We start from the raw sequence: 20,111 nt of genomic DNA, 5'->3' as shown, positions 1-20,111 counted from the left end.
GAGCCAAAGGCAGGTGCTTAACAACTGAGCCACCGCGGCGCCCCCAAGAATTTATTATTATTATTATTTTAAGATTTTGTTTATTTAAGAAAGACAGCAGCAGGCACACAGGCTGGGGGGTGGGGGGAGAGCAGGGGACTCCCGGCAGGGTAGGGGGGACGGCGCTGGACCCCAGCACACTGGGATCATGACCTGAGAGGAAGGGAGACGCTTAACCGATTGAGACACCCAGAAGTCCCACAACCTTGAGATCAAGAGTCCGTCCACCAACTGATCCGGTCAGGCCTCCCTCCAGTAGAGTTCTAAATGTCTTCAGCCTCTGGCTTCCTTGCCTGTCTATTCCTTCCCTGAGCATTAACTCATGTAACAAGAGGGCTACATAATGTCCCAAATGGAAACCCACTCCCCAGGAAGCAAAGCGGGCACACCTCTCCACTCTCAGAAATTACTTCCAGGTGACAGGAGCAGTGTTCTCACTAGGATCGGGGGATAGCAGTCTGGAAGGGCCATATATGGCCCTTAGAAATTTCCTATCTGTCCTCTCAGGGTAAACTAGAGAAACAGGCTTTGAGAGGTACACAGCTTGGCCCAGTCACACTGATTCAAGACTAGAGACTCCTGAACTTTAGTTATCGCATTTTTAAAAAGTTTTTAAAAAAGATTTTATTTATTCATTTGAGAGAGAGTGCGAGCAGGAGGGAGAGGCAAAGGGAGAAGCAGACTCCCCGCTAATCCAGGAGCCCAAGGTGGGGCTTTGTCTCAGGAGTCAGAGATCATGACCTGAGCTGAAGGCAAACGCTTAACCATCTGAGCTACTCGGGTGCCCCTAGTTGTCCCATTTTATATGAGCTTTGGTTATTCCATTCAGCTAGTCACAGGATATTGAGCTGAAAAAGACCTGTGGGACATGTAACCAGTTAATGAGTCACAGCTAGTTTTAAAAAATAATCATTAATAACACCAGGGTGGCTTAGTCCGTTAAGTGTCAGAATTTTGAGCTCAACTCAGGTATTGATCTCAGGGTCGTGAGTTCAAGCCCCAGGCTGGGCTCCATAATGGGCATGGTGCCTACTTTAAAAAATAAATAAAATAAAAATAAAAAACAATAATTAAATGGAATAGAAAAAGTGCACTGGGGCACCTGGGTGGCTCAGTGGGTTGAAGCCTCTGCCTTTGGCTCAGGTCATGATCACAGGGTCCTGGGATCGAGCCCCGCATCGGGCTATCTGCTCAGCGGGGAGCCTGCTTCCTCCTCTCTCTGTCTCTGCCTGCCTCTCTGCCTACTTGTGATTTCTGTCAAATAAATAAATAAAATCTTTAAAAAAAAGAAAAGGAAAGAAAAAGTGCACTGTGGGATAGTAAAGCAAAGTATTCTTTCATAAAATGCTTATTTCAGTTACATATGTATGTACATATGTATTATGGACCAGAGCACAATGTAAAATGCATTTCTTACTTTGAGTCATGTCAAAAAGGTTTGAAAGCCACTGAGTCTCTCGTTGGACAGATGGGCAGGGGCTAGCTCAAGATGACAAGATCTTTAGCTCTTCTAATTGTTTACAGGAATGGGTAGAGTAGGAAATAGTTATTGTGATGCCTAAGACACCCCCATTTCTCCATCCTTTGCTTTGGCTGTGTGGGGTAAACACGGGCATCAGGCACTCTGCACTCAAAGCTTAGCTCTCCCCGTTCCCTGATACTTCTCTGTGCTTCAGGTTACCTTTCTTCATCTAGGCCAGCTTCTAATGCTAATGTGTGCCATACTTTTGAGTTCTGCCCTGGAGTCCCTGAGAGGGATCAGATCTGGGTCTGCCCGTGAGAAACACACCGGTGGTGGGGGAGTCACACAGATGATCATAGAACAGGGCAGTGAAAGGGGAAAGGTAGGGACCATGGCTGCAGAGTGATCACTGTCTGAAGGAGAGAGGAAGAATTTCAAGGGGGTAGTGTCCTCTGGGTCACTATAAGGTCAGATATGAAAATTGGAGGGAATTGTTATTGTACCCCAGAAAACCTTTCTATTGAGCTATGCATCTCAGCAAACTGGAGGCTGGATCTCATACACTAATGAAGGTGCACTTTGGCCTCTTTATTTATCAGATGGAAAGTAAAGGGGGTGGAGTGGAAATCCTGTGGAAAGGAGAGAGGTCTCCTAGAGACAGGGTTTAGCTGGGAGGTAGAAAGCACTCTGCTCTGACTTTTGGGAAAATTGTGAAGCTGCCAACAGTTTCCAGAGCCCTTTCCCAGCCAAGAATTAACTTGTTCCTGGAGTGAGCCAAGCAGGGGTGATTGTGCCCCTGAGAAATAACAAACCCAATGTCACACAGCAGTCCAGGCAGGACTGGCACTCAGGTCTGCTTAGCCAAGGGTTCCTTTGGCAGTCTGATGAAGACTTATGGACCCCTATTCAGAAGAGTACTTTTAATGGCAAAAAGTAAATTACTTAGGATAACAAGAATATCAGTTATATAGAATTATTATCAAAATATATATTTTAAAGGTTTTTATTTATTTAAGAGAGAGAGAGAGACAGGGAGAGAGAGCACAAGCAGGGGGAGGGGCAGAGGGAGAGGGAAAGAGAGAAACAGGCTCCCTGCTCGATGTGAGGCTTGATCCCAGGACCCTAAGGTCATGACCTGAGCTGAGGTCAGACATTTAACCAACTGAGCTGCCCAGGTGCCCTTCAAAATATTTTTAAAAAATGTTTACTTTATGGGGCGTCTGGGTGGCTCAGTCGGTTAAGTGTCTGCTTTCAGCTCAGATCATGATCCCAGAGTCCTGGGATCAAGCCCCACATCATCCCTCTCCCTCTGCTGCTCCCCCTGCTGATCCCCCTGCTGTGCTCTATCTTTCCCTTTCAATCTGTCAAATAAATAAATAAAATCTTTTAAAAATATATTTATTTTGTGGATGTCTTTCTTTTTTAATTTTTTAAAATTTTAAAAAAGATTTTATTTATTTGACAGAGATCACAAGTAGGCAGAGAGGGAGGGCAGAAAGAGACGGGGAAGCAGGCTCTCTGCTCAAGGACCTCGAGGTCATGGCCTGAGCCCGAGGCAGAGGCTTTAATCCACTGAGCCAACCAGGCACCCCATTAATGTCTTTCTTAAACATTAAATAACAAGATCTAGAGATTGGTCTATTAGCTATTATAATTTCAAGGTGGTGAGTTAGTGTAAACAGTATTTTCAAGATATTGTTATTATAATGTAATATGAAAACCACAGCATTTGTTTACAGAAGATTCTTAGTGATGTATGCCAACCCTAGGACTGGAACTGCCTTTTCTCTTGATCTTGGGCAAGTATGTTCCCCTCTCTGAGCTTTTATTTCCTGTCTTTTAAACTGAGACAGTAATTCCTAAATAACCACAGGAAGAACTATCATTTACTGGATGTTTACTATGTGTCAGACACTGCAGTGGTTTGTGGGTGTATTAGCATTTAATCATCCCAATAGGCTTATGAGTTAAGTGCCATTAATATCCCCACGTCCCAGAGGAAGACACTGAGGCCCAGAGAGGTAAAGTACTTTGTTTATGAGTCACCCAGCTGCTAAGTAGCAGAGCTGGGATGTGAATCCTGCTTTGCAATACTCTAGACTAGGATTTCTCAGCCTATTGACGTTTTGAGATAATTCTTTGTTATGGTGGACAGTCCTGTGCATTATAGAAGCTTCTGTGGCCTCTACGCACTAGATGCCAGTAGTGCCCATCCCCCAGTTGTGACAACAAAGAATGTCCCCAGGTATTGCCAAATATTCCCTGGCGAGCAAAATCACCCATAATTAAAAACCACCTGTCTATACTCTAGAGTTCTAGACAATGTCTTTCCTCTGCAGTGTGACCATCCTTGGGAAGCTTCTTTCCAATCCTTTACTGACAAGAGTCAGTAAAGGAAATCAAGTGCAGACAAGTACTGCTCTGATGATAATACTGTTTCATTTTTGTTACAGCCCATTTCCACTTGCAGAGTGCCTTCTTAAACATTTGTTTGTCTGAATATTCCAGGTGAGAGAACACATAGAAGTTATCTAGCACAGTGCCCAGTGATTTTAGGTAACATCTTGATTTCCTTTTATTGGCTAGATGAAGTGATGGTGGTTTCGTGAGGTTAAGGGGTAGTTCCAGGGTTACACAGCTAGTAAGTGGGTATTGTCATTTATCATATTTATTAACCTGTTAACTATTTTTCCCAGCTTTTCTACTTAAATCCCAAGAAGAGTTTCTGCTTTCATTGGGAGGAACAAGGAAAACCAGAAGTTAGAATCTTTGTTTCTTGGAGTTGAAAGGATCTTAGATGCATTAGCTCAACAGCTTACTGCATGGTGTTCAATCCAGGGAAAGGTTGCCAGATAAAATATGGGTGGCAAGTTAAAATTGAATTTTGGGAAAACAGCAAATAATTTCTTAAAAAAGATTTAATTTATTTATTTGAGAGAGAGAATACGAAAGGAGAGGGAGTGGCAGAGGGAGAGGGAGAAGCAGGCTCCCCACTGAACAGGGAGTCTGACTTGGGGCTCGATTGCAGGGCCCTGAGATCTTGACCTGAGCCAAAGGCAGATAGATCCTTAACCGACTGAGCCACCTAGGTGCCCCAATAACAAATAATTTTTTAATAGACATATGCCCCGTGTAATCTTCACTAGTACCAAAGACAGCCATGGCGCTGGCACTCCCACTGGAGAATGATGAGCAGGGCTCAGTTGGCCATACGATCGGAGTAGAGCACTTATATTCTAAGGGATTAGAGGAAGGGGTCTTCTAACCGGACTTTCCTATCTCACTGAAATGGGTCACCCCTTCTGTGGGAAAAGCCTACCAGGTGCAGGGGCTCAGACAGCCCTTGGGACATTCAGAAATACACTTGACAACAACGAGGTCAGTTGAACACCCACTCTGAGCCAAGCGTTTCCTATACTCAAAGAGGGATAAGGCAATATCAATATCAAGGAAAGTGAGAATATTTTTTACCTGTGCAATGGGTAAAGAGAATATGGCAAGAAATGGAGGAAAATGAGGCACAAGGACTTGGAATGACAGATTAAGGAATTAAGGCTTTACTCCAAGAATAGGAATGGAGGACACACTGAAGCAGAGAGATGATATGCTCAGATTTGCTTCTGGAACATCATTTAGCTTGTGACATGAAGGATGGATTGGAGAAGGGAGCTGGAACCAAGCTGATGAGCAAGAAGGATGATAAGTCTTGAGTTAGGATAATGGTAGCAGGAAAGAACAGGGAGAGATTTGAAAGATGTTAAGATGTGGGGGGTTTTGTTCCAGAACCCAACTATTGGGGCTATTTGTTCTCCCCTTCTTCTATGTTAATGAAACTCCCAATTTTCATCTGGGCATGTTACCATACAAATAAAAACTTTATTTCCCAGTCATCCTTGTCTGAATGGCTATTTGGTCAAGTTCATCTGATCTGTAGGATGTGCTATAGTGCCCTCACTTAAAAGTATAGGGTTGAGGGTGCCTGGTGGTGAGCTCCAACTCTGGTGTCAGCTCAGGTCATCATCTCAAGATGTTGGGATTGAGGAACCCATATCAGGTTCTGTGCTCAGCACAGAGTCTGCTTGAGATTCTCTCTCTCCCTCTCTCTCTACCCCATCCCTGCTCACACGTCCTCAATAAATAACATAACATAACATAACATAACATAACACAACATAACACAAATACATAAAATCTTTTTTTATTAAAAAAAGGACTAGGGTTGAGGTGGCCAGCTGTCTTGGGTTATGCAGGTGATGGCAATATCCTGAGGATGGAAGAGCCATTAACCTGGCTAAAGGTCCTTTACATAGGCTAGAAATAAACTTTAACTTTATTTGAGGATGTGTTTACTTTGGGTTCCTGTTATAGCTCACAAATCTCCATCCTAACACAAAGCGGTAAAAGCCACAGGTGAGAGCTAAGATGTAGGGACTAAAGGAAATGTGGGGAAGAGAGGAAGCTGCAGAGGTTTTTGTGAGACCTAAGGCAGTGTTTCGTTTTTGAAATGTACCTTTTTTTTTTTTTAAGATTTTATTTATTTATTTGAGAGAGAGAGAGAGAATGAGAGAGAGAGCATGAGAGGAGAGAGGTCAACAGGAGAAGCAGACTCCCTGCTGAGCAAGGAGCCCGATGTGGGACTCGATCCCCGGGACGCCAGAATCATGACCTAAGCTGAAGGTAGTCGCTTAACCAACTGAGCCACCCAGGCGCCCCTGAAATGTACCCTTTTGACCACCTGCTGTGTCATCTGTCAGGGTGGAGTCCACTTGGTGATTCGTAGGGACCCAGGCCTTGGCAATCCCTTCCCTCAGCTTCCAGGCTGGCCTTGCTGGAACTGGGATCTGCCAGGTCGGCCTGCTTTCCACAGGAGTCTCCATGGTGATCCCTCCTCCAGGAAGCCAGAGCAACCTGGCTATCTGTAGCTCAGTGTCTGTCTCTGCCCTGGAGTTTATTTCTGGCCTTCAGACTTGGAACTGAAGACAGGCTCTGTCATGCTAAATCAGGTCACCTTCATTTCTTACCTGGATTGCACAAGGCCTGCACGGTCTGGCCCCTGACTACCTCTCTTGCCCTTCACCTTATCACATGGCTCCAGATAGCACTGGCTCCATCCTTTTGAGCATCTTCCTTCCTTAGGGTCTCCATCTACTTAAGAACTTCCCACTTCTTTCCCCTAACTCTTTTTTAATTTTTTTGTGAAGATTTTCTTTATTTATCTGAGAGAGAGAGAGAGAGCATACAAGCAGAGAGAAAAGCAGATTCCCTGCTGAGCAGAATGCCTGATGTCAGTGTTGGTCTCCATCCCAGGACCCTGGGATCATGACCTGAGTGAAGGCGGATGCTTAACTCATTGAGCCACCCAAGCAACCCTCTTTCCTCTAACTCTTATTAAAATTTCACCTCTTGGGCCCCTGGGTGGCTCAGTCAGTTAGGCATCTGCCTTTGGCTCAGCAGGGAGTCTGCTTCTCCCTCTCTCTCAGCCCCTCCCCACCTTGTGCACTCTCTCTCTCAAATAAATAAACTAAATCTTATAAATAAATAAATAAATAAATAAAATTTCCGCTCTTGGCTTAAATGTCATTCCTTAGGGAGGCCTCTGAACTCCAGAATAGCTCCAGGGCCAGCCTCCCTGTACTTCCTCCTTGTGCTTGTCATAATTATGTAATAATTGGTGTAATTATTTGTTTAATGCTTATCTTTCCCACTAATGTTTGTCTTTCCCACTATTCTCGAAGTAACGTGGCAGCTGAGAACAGGCCTGTTTTGTTCACTGGTATATCCCTAGACCCTAGTGCAGAACTTGACACATAAACGGGGCTTAAGAAATATTTGTTGATGAATGAATGTCCCTTTCAACCACAACTTTCCAGGAAGCACCTCATAGTCATACTCTCCTCTCACCACATTCTAGCTCAGCTCAGAGAGGTAAATAAGCAATTAGGAGGGACCTCCCTTTCTTAGAGGACCCGGGACCAGTTGATGAAGGAGAGGTCAGCCAAACACAAAGGCCTTTGTCATATCCACAGCCAGAAGTGATCCCTCTCCAAACTCCTACCTGGTGGTCTCTGGATTGCTAATTTACTCTAAACTAATAGCAGATAGCTAAGGGATCAGCATAGGATTTAAGCAGACAACCAAAATATTGATTAATAATTAAGGCTTGGCAGAAAGCTAAACTACTAAGTGCTAAGATAAAACCTGATAAATAAAATATATTGCTTATAAATAAAGTGTTAGAAAATAACTAAAGTGCTAGTAGAAAACTAGATATTAAGTACTCAAGTGTTAGCTAATTACCAAGGGATTAATTTAAACTGAGTTGTTAGGGGCGCCTGGGTGGCTCAGTGGGTTAAAGCCTCTGCCTTTGGCTCAAGTCATGATCTCGGGGTCCTGGGATCGAGCCCCGTGTGGGGCTCTCTGCTTAGCGGGGAGTCTGCTCCCCCCTCTCTCTCTCTCTGCCTGCCTCTCTGCCTCCTTGTGATTTGTATGTCAAATAAATAAATAAAATCTTAAAAAAAAAATAGGGCATTGATGGTGGTCAAACTATGAGGAAAAATGAGATGGCTGTGAGATGGAGTGAGAAGAAGAACCAGCCTGGTACTCCAAGGAACAGCAACCGGGAAGGAGTGGGCAGGAGGAAGAGACATCAACAGATCTGAAAAGGAAGGAGCCCTCAAAGAGAAAAGCATAAAACCAGGAAAGATAGTGGCATGAAAGGGAAGAGAATGTGTCAGGGAGAAGAGTGCAGTCAGCAATGTCAGATGTGGCTGAGAAGTCCAGCAGGACAGGTCAGAGATGTCCACTGAGACTGTGGTTCTGAGGTGCCCATCACAAACATTTCTATGATTGCTGCATTTCAGTGTGTGTGTGTGTGTGTGTGTGTGTGTGTGTATACATATAGCATATGCAGAGCTGGAACTTGGAGCAGGTTGTGTAAGGGCAGGCTGGAGACGACCTATGGTCGGCTCACAGAGAGCCTTCATTTACTCTGGGTAGCTTTTGAGGGGGACTACTAAGGGACACTGCAAAAACTATAAGCACAGTTCAAACTTTTCATTGTCCAGTGGGAAAATGGAAGACTGCAGAGAGGAAACAATTTGCTCAGTCCGTGAGTCAGGGGCACAGCCAGGACTTACATCTGAGTCTGCCTTCTAGAAAAGTGACCTTTTCTAGAAGGTCACTAGTGGGAGAAGTGGACATGAAATTCTTATGGTTAATGAATTATCAATCAGTGACTTTGCCCATTACTTCAGTTTTTAGCTGTCTCTTTTTGTATTTCTGTAAAGAGTAAAATACATATTTTACATTCAAAATTCAACCATTATAGAAATAATTAACAAAGACTGTGAAGGTCTCCTGTTATCTCCTCTTTCCCCTGACTCCCTCATTGACACCCACCATTAATAGTTTGGTCTAGGGGAACCTAGTTGGTTAAGCATCTGACTTTGGCTCAGGTCCTAATCTCAGGGTCCTGAGATTGAGGCCTGCATCACCTCAGTGCCTCAGTGCTGGGCTCCATGCTCAGGGATTAGGGAGTCTGCCTGCCCCTCTGCTCCTCCTCCGCATGCTCCCTCTCTCAAATAAATAGAATCTTCAAAAAAAAAAAAAAAAAAAGAAAGAAAGAAAAGAAAAGAAAAAAGAAATAGTTTGGTCTATATTCTTCTCTCTCTCACTTAATATGGAAAAATTTTGATAAAAATATTATACTTCTTGGGGTACCTAGATGGCTCAGTTGGTTAAGCAACTGCCTTCAGCTTGGGTCATGATCCTAGAATCCCAGGATCAAATCCCACATGGGGCTCCCTTCTCAGCCGGAGTCTGCTTCTCCCTCTGACCTCCCCCACTCCATGGTCTCTCTTTCACTCATTCTCTCTCTCTCTCTCAAATAAATAAATAAAATCTTTAAAAAATTATACTTCTTTATACTGGATTTTTTTAAAAAGATTTTATTTTTAAGTAATCTCTTAAAAACATGGGGTTCGAACTTACAACCCCAAGATCAAGAGTCACATGCTCTACAGATTGAGCAGCCAGGCACCCCATACTAGAGTTTTGTGTGTGTGCACGTATTCATTCTGTTTTACAAGTTGCCCTTTTATCACTTCTGGACAACTTTTTCTATGGTAGCATATAGAAATCTACTTCACTCATTTTGGGGCACCTGGCTGGCTCAGTCAGTAGAGTGTGTGACTCTTGGTCTCAGGGTTGAGTTCAAGCCCCACACTGGGTATAACATTAAAAAAAAAAAAATTTAAAATAAGGGGTGCCTGGGTGGCTCAGTGGGTTAAAGCCTCTGCCTTCAGCTCAGATCATGATCCCAGGGTCCTGGGATCCAGCCCCATGTCGGGCTCTCTGCTCGCCAAGGAGCCTGCTTCCCCCTCTCTCTGTCTCTGCCTGCCTCTCTGCCTACTTGTGATCCCTGTCTGTCAAATAAATAAATAAAATCTTTAAAAAAAATTAAAATAAGAAGAATGAATTATATTTTTTGAAATATTTTATTTTTAAGTAATCTCTACACCCAATGTGGGGCTCAAAACAGCCCTGAGACCAAAAGTTGCATGGTCTACTGACGGAGCCAGTCAGGTGCCCCGAATTCATTCATTTTAATAACTGTATTAGTGTGCCATTTGGATTTGTACCATAATTCATTATCAGGCCATATTGATGGATACAGGATTGCATCCAATTTTCACTATTGGATACTTGTCTTGTTTTTCATTTCTTTGTATAAGGAGGCTCTCTATACCTAGTATAGAGCCCAGCACAGGGCTTGAACTCATAACCATGAGATCAAGAATCAGATGCTTAACCTACTGAGCCACCAAGTTGTCCCTCCAGTTTTCACTATTATGAACAATGTACATACATATTATTGTACATATATATTTGCACAGTTTGGGAGACTTCTAGGATGAAAAATGATGTAAGATACTGCCAAATCACCATCTAAAAACTTGTGCTACCAACAGTTACTATGTATTGCCCCACCAACAGTTACTGTGTCCCACCAACAGTTACTATGAATGCCATTTCCCCACATCCTTACCAACTATGGGTATTATCATTTAAAATAATCTTTCCAACTTTAATGAGGCTGAGTATCTTCTCATATCCTTATTATCCATCTACATTATTCCGTGAATTATCTATTCACATCCTTTGCCTATTTGTTATTATAGTGTAGTTTTGGTCTGTGAATTCTTATTGGGCAATAATCATTGGCTTGATAAAAGAAAATTAGGAAGTCTTTGTACCAAATTGCTGACAGTATTTATTTACCTCCAGGGAGTGAGATATAGAAAATAAGGGGGATATCTTCATTTTTATTTTATATCATCCTGTATTATTTTACAATGTATTTTCATTACTTTGTGATTAAAAAAAATAATACAGAGGAAATCAATTATAGTAACAAATAAATCTTTGGCCTTGGATTCTCAATGGCTGGAAATTCCTGTTGGGCAAAAGGTTTTATTGATTACAAATTATTTTATGGTTTATATGCAAAAAAAAATTATTGAATGCCTCCTAGTGAACTGGCACTGCCCTAGACACTTTCATAGATCTTTCATCCTCATCCTCACAACAGCCCTGTGAGGTAGGAATTGGTCCCATTTTACAGAGTTCTTAATAGGCAGGAGATTATTTCTTGATATACTTCTATTTGCCACATGTTTTCATGGGCTAGAGGTTCTTATTCGCTGGTGATTCATTGGTCAAGAGCTCTTTTTGCCCAAGAGTTCCTATAGGTTGTTCTAAGACTCAAATAACCCAAATACTAGAAATCCGCCCCCCCCCCATAGATGTGATAGGGTAGGTGGGTTAAAAATGGAGGAAGGAGAGTCCATAGTCCTCCCTCTAAGCACCACTGAGCACCACTGAGTTTGCTTTGGTCACCCATTCAAGGTGGAGGATGGCAGGGGTGGGAGGACGGGGGAGAGGAGAGAAAGTGGTTATAACTCTTCTCGCTTCTTCAGGATGAGCTTCCTCACGAGTGCTGTGATCTGGGGCCTGATCTCCTCCACCGACACAGTTGGGTCCCAAGCCCCGACTACCTTTCCATCCGGGGCCACTAGGTATTTCCAGAAGTTCCAGGTGGGCTCTTTCCCAGAAGTCTCTAGAGAAAAAGGAAGAAGGAGAGCAAAGTGTGCTTCCCTGTGCCCCCTCTCCTGGAATTCCATTACCGGTGTCCATCCTTCCCTTGAAGCAGTGGTTCTATTAGTTAGAATTAACTAAAGAACTTTTAAATATCCTGATGCCCATGGGGCACCTGGGTGGCTCAGTTGGTTAAGTGTCTGCCTTCAGCTCAAGTCATGATCTTGGGGTCCTGAAATCGAGCCCTGCATTGGGCTCCCTGCTCAGCGGAGTGTCTGCTTCTCCCTCTCTCTCTGCCCCTCCTCCCTGCCCATGCATGTGCTCTCTCTCTCTCACTTTCTTACTCTCTCTCTTTCAAGTAAATAAAATTTTTAAAATCAAATCAAATCAAATCCTGATGCCCAATCCACACCCCAGACTACTTAAATCGGAACCTCTGGTGTTAAGATTTAGCCATCAGTATTACTTAAAAGCTCTCCAGGAAATGTCAGTATGGCTCCAAGGTTGAGAACTATTGCTTTAGGATTGTGAAGTGCTTGATAAAGCAGTATCAGATCCTCCTTTCATAATGTTCTCAAACTACTGAATAGTCTACACTCTATTCTCTAATGAAATCTTAATAGTTTCCAGATGTTAGTCTGTGGACTGGTTGCATCTGAATCATGGTGGTGGTGGTGGTATGGTGGGGGAGGGGAGCTAAAAGCAACAGATTCTTGGGCTCTGATTCAGTAGGTGTCAGTCTAAAGCACTTTTAAGAGCTCCCCAGTTGCTTCTCAAGCAGTGTTGGGTTTGATCTATAACTATGGGAACTGGAAAGGAACTAATAAAAACACACAGGGGGGAAAAAGCAAATATTACGATTGACCCATAGAGCAAAATTCAGATCTGCCTCAGTAAGGGATCTTTTGTTTGCTACACTGTTGTTTTTCATTTACTCTTCCAAATAAAGGGGGGTTGGTGGTGAGGGATAGGAAGGCAGTCAGAAGCATGGAATAGAAGGCAAAAATGGAGCCCCCAAAAGGAAGAGGAAGGCCCAAGGGAGGAAACAGGACCACAGTGACAAGCTTGGCCCATGACCCCGTCTTGTGGTTCTGAGGCTCCTGGGGATGCAGAAGGGATCTATTTCTGAAATATTAAGATCTGGTATTTTTGGCTCCAAAGGTTTCCCTCCCATGGTCTACAAACTTTGCCCCTAACACAGGAAAGGAGATACCTGTCAGCCATCTTGGTCAGCCTTCTCCAGGCATGCGGCATCCCTTGTCTGTGCCTTGGTTTCTCTAACCTAAGTCCATAACCTCGACTAATTCATGTTGACTAAATCTGAGGGCCCAGTCTCCTTTTAAGAACCCCTGCATATGAAAACAGGATCCCAGAGAAGTCTTCAAGAGTAAGGGAGAACCTCAAGGCAGCGGGGTGAGGTGGGGTTAGAGATATTCTCAGGTAGGAATACCTCTCAGCCCACCCTCAAAGATTAGTGCTGGAACAGACCACGAACCTACATGCAGGAGTCTGGAAGGGACCCCAGGTCACCCAGCCCTCCAGTGGCTTCTGCTGCCCAGGGAGCCATGACCTCAGCCAGCTACTGGAAGATGAGGGAAAGGATCAGGACTCACGGATCAGGTACTTGAAGGCAGGGTGGGCACCGGTACCAGTGACTGCGACCTTGCTAAACATGGGGAAAGAAACACTGTAGGTGCGGCGGGCGAAGCTCTCGATCTCCTTGTTGCTGTCGGGCTCCTGCTGGCCGAACTGGTTGCAGGGGAAGGCAAGCACATTGAAGTGGTGGGGCCCCAGGTCCCGCTGCAGCTGCTGCAAGGCTCGGTAGTGCTGGTCCGTGAAGCCGCACTCGCTAGCCACATTCACCACCAGGGACACCTGGGCACCAAAAACAAAACCCAGACACATACACAACCCAGTGATGAGTCATGCACTTGTACATGACCTAACACGCCCACACAGTGAGCCCCCAATAATTAATGCTTTCTCATAAATACAAAGACACAACGTACACATATGTAAACATGCAGTCCTCGCACAGCTAGAAGAACACATGCAGGCACAAATGAAATCAAACACGCAGATATGTGTGCACGCACATACATGAACACACATGAGGATGAGAACACACTATGCATAAATGGGGATGCGTATGCCCCAAGATACAAAATATATCAGAGCACATCACACGTGCCCATAAACACACACATTTACAGAAAGAGACTCACACGCTGGTGAGCTCCCATCAGGAGGTAATGTGGAGGAGTGGAAAGGCAGATCTGGGTTCAATTTCTGGCTCAGTCAACCGGCACTCATCACTTTAGATGGTCTCCCTTGTAATAAACTCACTGTGAACCCACTGAAGACTACGCCTGCTTCACTCCTGGGCTTAACACATGGAAAAGAAAGCAGAAAGTGTGTGCGGAATGAATAAGTTAGTGTGCACACAGTCACCTGCTGCGGTATATAGACAGACCTGGATTTTCTTCATAAAAGGACCCCACGGCAATCCATCCCATTTTGCCCCTCTCCCTCCAGCGCACAAATATCACTTTCTTGAGTCTAACTTAACTAATCCTTAAATTTATTATCACCTTATAATAAATGCATTTATTTATAGCCTCTAGGTGATAAATACAAAGCTGGCTGGTAGAACTCAGTTATGATACTGCAGTTAGAAATTTGGCACCAGTGCTGTATTTAGCTTCTAGTTATACATTGTTAAAGAATTCTTAAATCTGGGGCACCTGGGTGGCTCAGTGGGTTAAGCGTCTGCCTTTAGCTCAGGTCATGATCCTGAGGTCCTGGGATCCAGCCCCACATTGGGCTCTCTGCTCAGCAGGGACTCTGCTTCTTCCTCTGTGCTCTCTCTCTCTCTCTCTCTCTCAAATAAATAAAATCTTTTAAAAAAAAATTGCTAAATCTTACCCTGTGTCTGGGCCGCCTGACCCTATCTCTTTGGCCGCTTTTCTAGAAGAGCAGGGATTATACTAGCTGTCTCTGTAAAGAGGGCCACCTCCCAGGGGCAGTCTCACACTAGGCATGCACAGGCACAAACTGCTCAGGCCATGCAGAGTTTCTTACCTCAGTACTAGGGACATTTTGAACTAGATATTTCTTTATTATGCAGGGGCTATCCTATTCATTGTAGGAAGCTTAGCAGTACCCCAGTCTCTACCCACCAGATGTCTAGTTTTGGCAGTCAAAAATGTCTCCAAACATTGCTGTATGTCTCCTAGAGGAGTTGACAACTACTTGGCTGGATGATGAGAACTGTTGAGTTATAACTCTCCTACCCTGCCTCCACCAGACAAGGAAGGACCCATCCTATGGAGCCACCTCCCTCATTGGTGTCAGCATGTCATATTCTGCCTGTGGTGGTGAGAAACTAGGACCCTTAACTCCCTTCCCTAGTTAGCAGTCTTCCTCTTTCTTCTTCTCATTCTGCCCATGGGTCCTGTCCTCATGCTTGAATTAAAGCACCTTTTTGCACCAGACTGGATATCTGGGCAATGAGAACATTAAAGGTTTCTTATTTTTAACCTACATTTGTGCATCTGCCCACTCTTTTAGAAAGAGGGAAATTCGGTTTCTAGTTCCATTCCTGAAACCAAAAAGTTTATCCTTAAAGTGACCAAAACACGGATGGGCAGATACACCCAAATACACATAGCTAATTTATATGTATGTCTAGCCAAACACACAGACTCAAGTGTGCACACAGAAGTAAACAAACCATTCGCATACATGCTACACTCAGGCCCACAGGTACATAAGCTCACACCTGAGACAAGTGCTTTCCCAGGTGGTCACCTATTCATCCATACTCAACACTGGTCTAAATGACAGCCTTCCCAGTTAGCCTGAGAGCACAAACCGTAACCTCTTGTTCATGGCTTTGTCTCCAGGGTTGGACCCAGTGCCACGCAGGTACTGGGAGCCAGGAAATCTTTTTCAATTTTTTAAAAAAGACTATTAAGATACACATAATGAGTCAGTAATTATTTACAGGTAAATAAATGGCCCCTATTGTCCAAGTAGTAGACCCAGCTTGGATTAATTCACAGAATCCTTTACAGCTTCCTTGGAACGACTATTCCTGGTTTCCCTTTAAACCTCGCAATTATGGGCTTGGGCTTTGGACCTGGACTGCCTGGGTTCAAATTCTTACTTTATCTCTTGGTAGGTATGTGATTTTGTTCTGTTTGTTTGTTTCAATTCCTTTTGGATTGATTTCTTGGCTTCTCATTCCTGTACTTTTTAGGATTTACCAATGACCTAGAGTATTAAACACTCAGAATTCTGGGATCACTTCTCTGGGTCATTTTTCTCCAAGATTTCTGTTCCTCACATTCTGAGTGCCTTATTAATTCTAAAAATAAATAGACTTTGTTCTATTTATGTCTTAGCAGTTAGTACCACTGTACTAGGAATTACCTTGTTCACTTCTCTGTTTCTGTTTATGGTCTCTCTCTTTTCCATTTCATATATGCTCTATTAAAGTGGAAACTTGTTTGTTTTGTTCACCACTGTATCCCGAGCACCGGCCTAGTACTTAGCATACAGTAGGTGCTCAATAATAATGAATGAATGAATGAATGAATGAATGATATAGCAGAGCTAAATCTGGAGCTCTCTGTCAGCCTGCACTAGAAGGAAGGTAAGACTTGACTGGGAATGGGCCCTACTCTTACTGGCTTTTTGTCCTCAGTCCTGGATGAGTTTCCTGCGGGGGCCCACCAAACACAGGTATAGAGCACTCTACCAGGTTCTTCTGATGTAGGAAAATGTTGAGTTTCAGAGCCGACAGCCAAGAAAGAATTCTTGAGAAGTCTGGTGCAAAAAGGTGCTTTAATTCAAGCATGAGGACAGGACCCATGGGTAGAACGAGCTGCACTGGGGTCATGAGCTGTGGCTGATTATATACTTTCAGGTTGAGATGGGGTTAGGGACAGCACAAGCCTCCAAGGTATTTTGGAAACAAGGTTTCCAGGATCCTGAGGGGGCTAGCCATTGTTGGGAAAAGGTCATTTATTACTGTTTAGTAAAAACTCAGTCCTGAGGCCCTCCATATGTATATCAGTAGGTCATTTGCTTGGAGGATGATTGCTGACATATGTCTTAGAGGGTAGAGACAAAGGAAGTTTCCAAAGGAATGCTTGTATGTTAAAGTAGACACACAGGATCCTGGGAGGTCAGGCTAAGATTGCCTCTTGCCCTTAGCAAAGTGTCAGCATCGAGGTAGCTGAGCTCCTAGAAGAGCATCACTCAACCTGTTTCAAGGACTTGTCAATGGGCTGTAGGCGGTAAGGAAACTTAATTTTTTCTTTTGCCTTTGTTTCCCATGTCACTTCCACACTATTGTCTCATTTGAAATTCACAACACCTTGGGGAACAATCAGGACAAGGAATATTGCCCCCAGGATTCCCAGCATAACTGGGCATTTTAAGGTTTAGAAAGTGCATTCTTCACTAAAGACTTTCTCCCAGGAGAAAAATGCTGATAGCCATTTTTGTGCAGTCCTTCCAAATCTGGATGCTGTCCCTATGTGTCCATTACCAACTCCTGACCTTTCCCACAACAAGGCCCTACCTAGGTTCATTTCTTTCTTTTCTGTCCTTTTTTTTTTTTTTTTTTTTTTGTCTCTGGTCCATCTTGGGAAATGGACTTTGAGCACTCTTCATTACACCCAGTGCAAAATCTAGGCCTCTGAATATAGTGTTCAACGCCCCTCTCGGGCCCACCCTACTCCCTTCAGCCTCATCTTCTACCACTAAGCCTCAGGCTTTATACTCCTGCAAGCAGAACCCTTGAAGCCCACCCACCCATCCTCCGTCCTTCTTGCTGTTTGCTTCTGAGCCTTGGTATGAACAGTTATTTGCCTGGAATGTTCTTGGTCTTGCCAAAACTCATCTTTGTTTCCAAGACTCACCCAGGCACATTTCTCTTTGAGTCCTCTCTGAGCTAAGGAGATAGCAGTTAGCCTGGGTGATGTGGAGCCCAGCCCCAGCTGCCATCTTAGGAGTTTGCCTAGAGAAGTCCACAGATGGGTGTGTGATTCTCCTCCAGGCTCTGTACTTTCTAGAGCTGTGTGACCCTGTGCAAATAACCTTTCCTCTGCTGGCCCCAGTGTCCCCTCTAAAGGGAGATCTGAACAGATAACCCCCAATACACTGCGCATTCATTTTCACAGTGCTCTCATTAGATTCAAGAGCAGCAACAATCCCAGCTCCAGACGCGGAAACTGGGGGTGGGAGAGACAAAGGCGGCAGGATGCTGGGGTTACTTTCCGACCCGTGCATGACAAAGGCTGGGCCGAGGCGATCAGCCTCTGGGAGAGGTCCGGACTCCAAAGCCCAAAGTCGCTCGCTGGGAGGGAAATCCTCGTCTGCTGGGAGAGTTTCGGGTTTCACTGTGTGCCGGGGCCGTGCCACGTCGTCGCGGGACAGACCCAGAGCAGGATCTGGGGGCGCTGCACCCCGCGGGGAATGCCTGGGGTGGTGGGAGCCAGGGCAGAGCCGCGGAGCCTCCTCGGAGCCACACCCTCTGGGTCCTGGGTCGCGGGGCTCGAGCACCCAGGCCCTGCCCGGGAGGGGCCGAGGCTGCCGCGGGCGGACACTCACCGAACCGCGGTACTTCTCCAGCGACACCAGCTTGCCCCGGATGTTGACCGCCTTGAAGTCGTAGAAGTCCTGCTCCCGCTGCGCGTAGGCCGCGGCCGACAGGAGCAGCCACGCCGCCACCAGTGTAGCCACCATGACTGGCTCCCGAGCTGGCGGCGCCGCGAGGGCAAAATCGAGGCGGGGGGACCCAGCGTGGGGGGCGGGCGGAGGCGGCTCCGGCGCCGGGCGGCTGGGGAGGCTGGGCGCGCCCCCTCGCCTTCTGCCTCGCTGGCGCTGGAGCACCGGGCTCTGGACCTCAGTCTCCCCACCAGCACCGGGCGAGCGTCTGACTGCGCGCGGGTTCCCGGGCCCCAGAAACATGGTTTGGGGATTCTGACCGCTGAGACCATTCTGATCAGTGACAGTGAGGCTTCTCCTTCCAGGATGCAGCGACTCGGTCGGGAAAGGGAGGTGAAAAACTGGATCTGAAAGCTCAGCTTTTTTTTTTTTTTTTTTAAAGATTTTATTTATTTATTTGACAGAGAGAAATCACAAGTAGATGGAGAGGCAGGCAGAGAGAGAGAGAGGGAAGCAGGCTCTCTGCTGAGCAGAGAGCCCGATGCGGGACTCGATCCCAGGACTCTGAGATCATGACCTGAGCCGAAGGCAGCGATTTAACCCACTGAGCCACCCAGGCGCCCGAAAGCTCAGCTTTTAATGAGCTCAGTGACCGACCTTAAGCTGGTCACGCGACTTCAGTGGGCTTCCCCTTCTCCGTCCGTTCAGTGGAGACTGTCTAGTCCCCCTTCCTGACGCCCCTAGACGATATAGAATGGGAGTAACAGAAAAATGGAGGTGAAACTGGCAGAAGAAAAAGAAACAAAGGCCAGACTTTGCTTCGGCCGGCAGAATTCCTGAGGCTTAGGGATTGTAACACTCCTACATCTCTCTCAAAGACTTCCTTTATTGCTTTACCGTTATAGCTTTGCTCTTATTAATGACACTTTCCCTGATAGCTGTAAACACCCCCCAAGATATATTTGCAATTACCTCCTGAGCATATGGCCCAATGAGAGACAACCGAAGGGTTCATGACTGATGTTTTACTAGGCAGTAGTAAATAACCTTATCTTAGCAGCACCTAGCCCCCTCAAAGTCCTGGAAGCTTTACTTCCAAATTCCTTAGAGACTTAGTTCATCCCTAAACCCCACTAACTAAAAAGGATATCATCAGTCACTCCTCCCAACCCCAGCGCAGTTCTTTCTGTCCACGGGTCCTGACCCCGTGCTTAGGAAAAGCATCTTTTTGCACCAAAAATGTCTCAAGAATCATTTCTTGACCATTTTCTCCTGGTCCATATCACTTCAGAGTGCTTTGTCAGCTGAAGGGTGCCTATAAACTTTAGGGGAATGAATGTACATTTCCTGAAAGAGATGGCACAGACAAAGGGGAGAAAAGACAGAGGGCCTGTTGCAGGTGGGGTTTGGGGGAAGCAGATTCTGAATAGAGGTTACAGTTAAGGAATTTATAAGGGAACACCTGTGGAATCAACACCTGTGGAAGGGAGGGAGGGAACAGGAGTGGGCACAAGTCCAGAGCTCCTTGCAGGCCCAAGGACAGTCTTGGCTGACCCCATGGAGTCTCTGGAGACTCTGGAGCTAGAACGGCCATCAGGGTAGTCCCCAGATTAGCTAAAATGGCCAGGCCAGGGCTTTATATTCCTGCCTCACCAGTCTTTGGATGTGGGGCCATGTGGAAAGGGGCATGAGGGAAGCCAAGGTGACCTTGTCCTTGGAGGGGCTGATCGTTAAAGGCTTTCCACTGACCACACTCCCAGCAGTTGATATCTCAGGTCTTCACTGATGGGGAATCTAGGTGGCACATCACAGTGCCTCCCACATTCAGAAAACCCTT

General features: G+C 45.4%; 2 protein-coding genes across 2 annotated transcripts in view; one reads left to right on the top strand and one right to left on the bottom strand.

The window, feature by feature from the left end:
* TUT4 (terminal uridylyl transferase 4) overlaps nucleotides 1–20,111 on the top strand; it is a 199,669-nt gene that overhangs the window by 951 nt on the left and 178,607 nt on the right. The gene's annotated exons all lie outside the window — the stretch shown is intronic.
* GPX7 (glutathione peroxidase 7) lies at nucleotides 10,749–18,678 on the bottom strand. Its single transcript, XM_082688464.1, has 3 exons — nucleotides 18,218–18,678; nucleotides 13,210–13,471; nucleotides 10,749–11,618 (listed from the first exon to the last, which is right to left on the bottom strand). Exons 1-3 carry the CDS (start codon nucleotides 18,575–18,577, stop codon nucleotides 11,455–11,457), a joined length of 786 nt encoding a protein of 261 aa, XP_082544590.1. The 5' UTR covers nucleotides 18,578–18,678; the 3' UTR covers nucleotides 10,749–11,454.

The sequence above is a fragment of the Mustela nivalis genome (genome assembly GCF_964662115.1).
Source record: "Mustela nivalis genome assembly, chromosome: 10".
Lineage (NCBI taxonomy): Eukaryota > Metazoa > Chordata > Mammalia > Carnivora > Mustelidae > Mustela > Mustela nivalis.
Note: the sequence above shows the minus strand (reverse complement) of the source record. Positions and strands in the feature narration are given on the sequence as shown.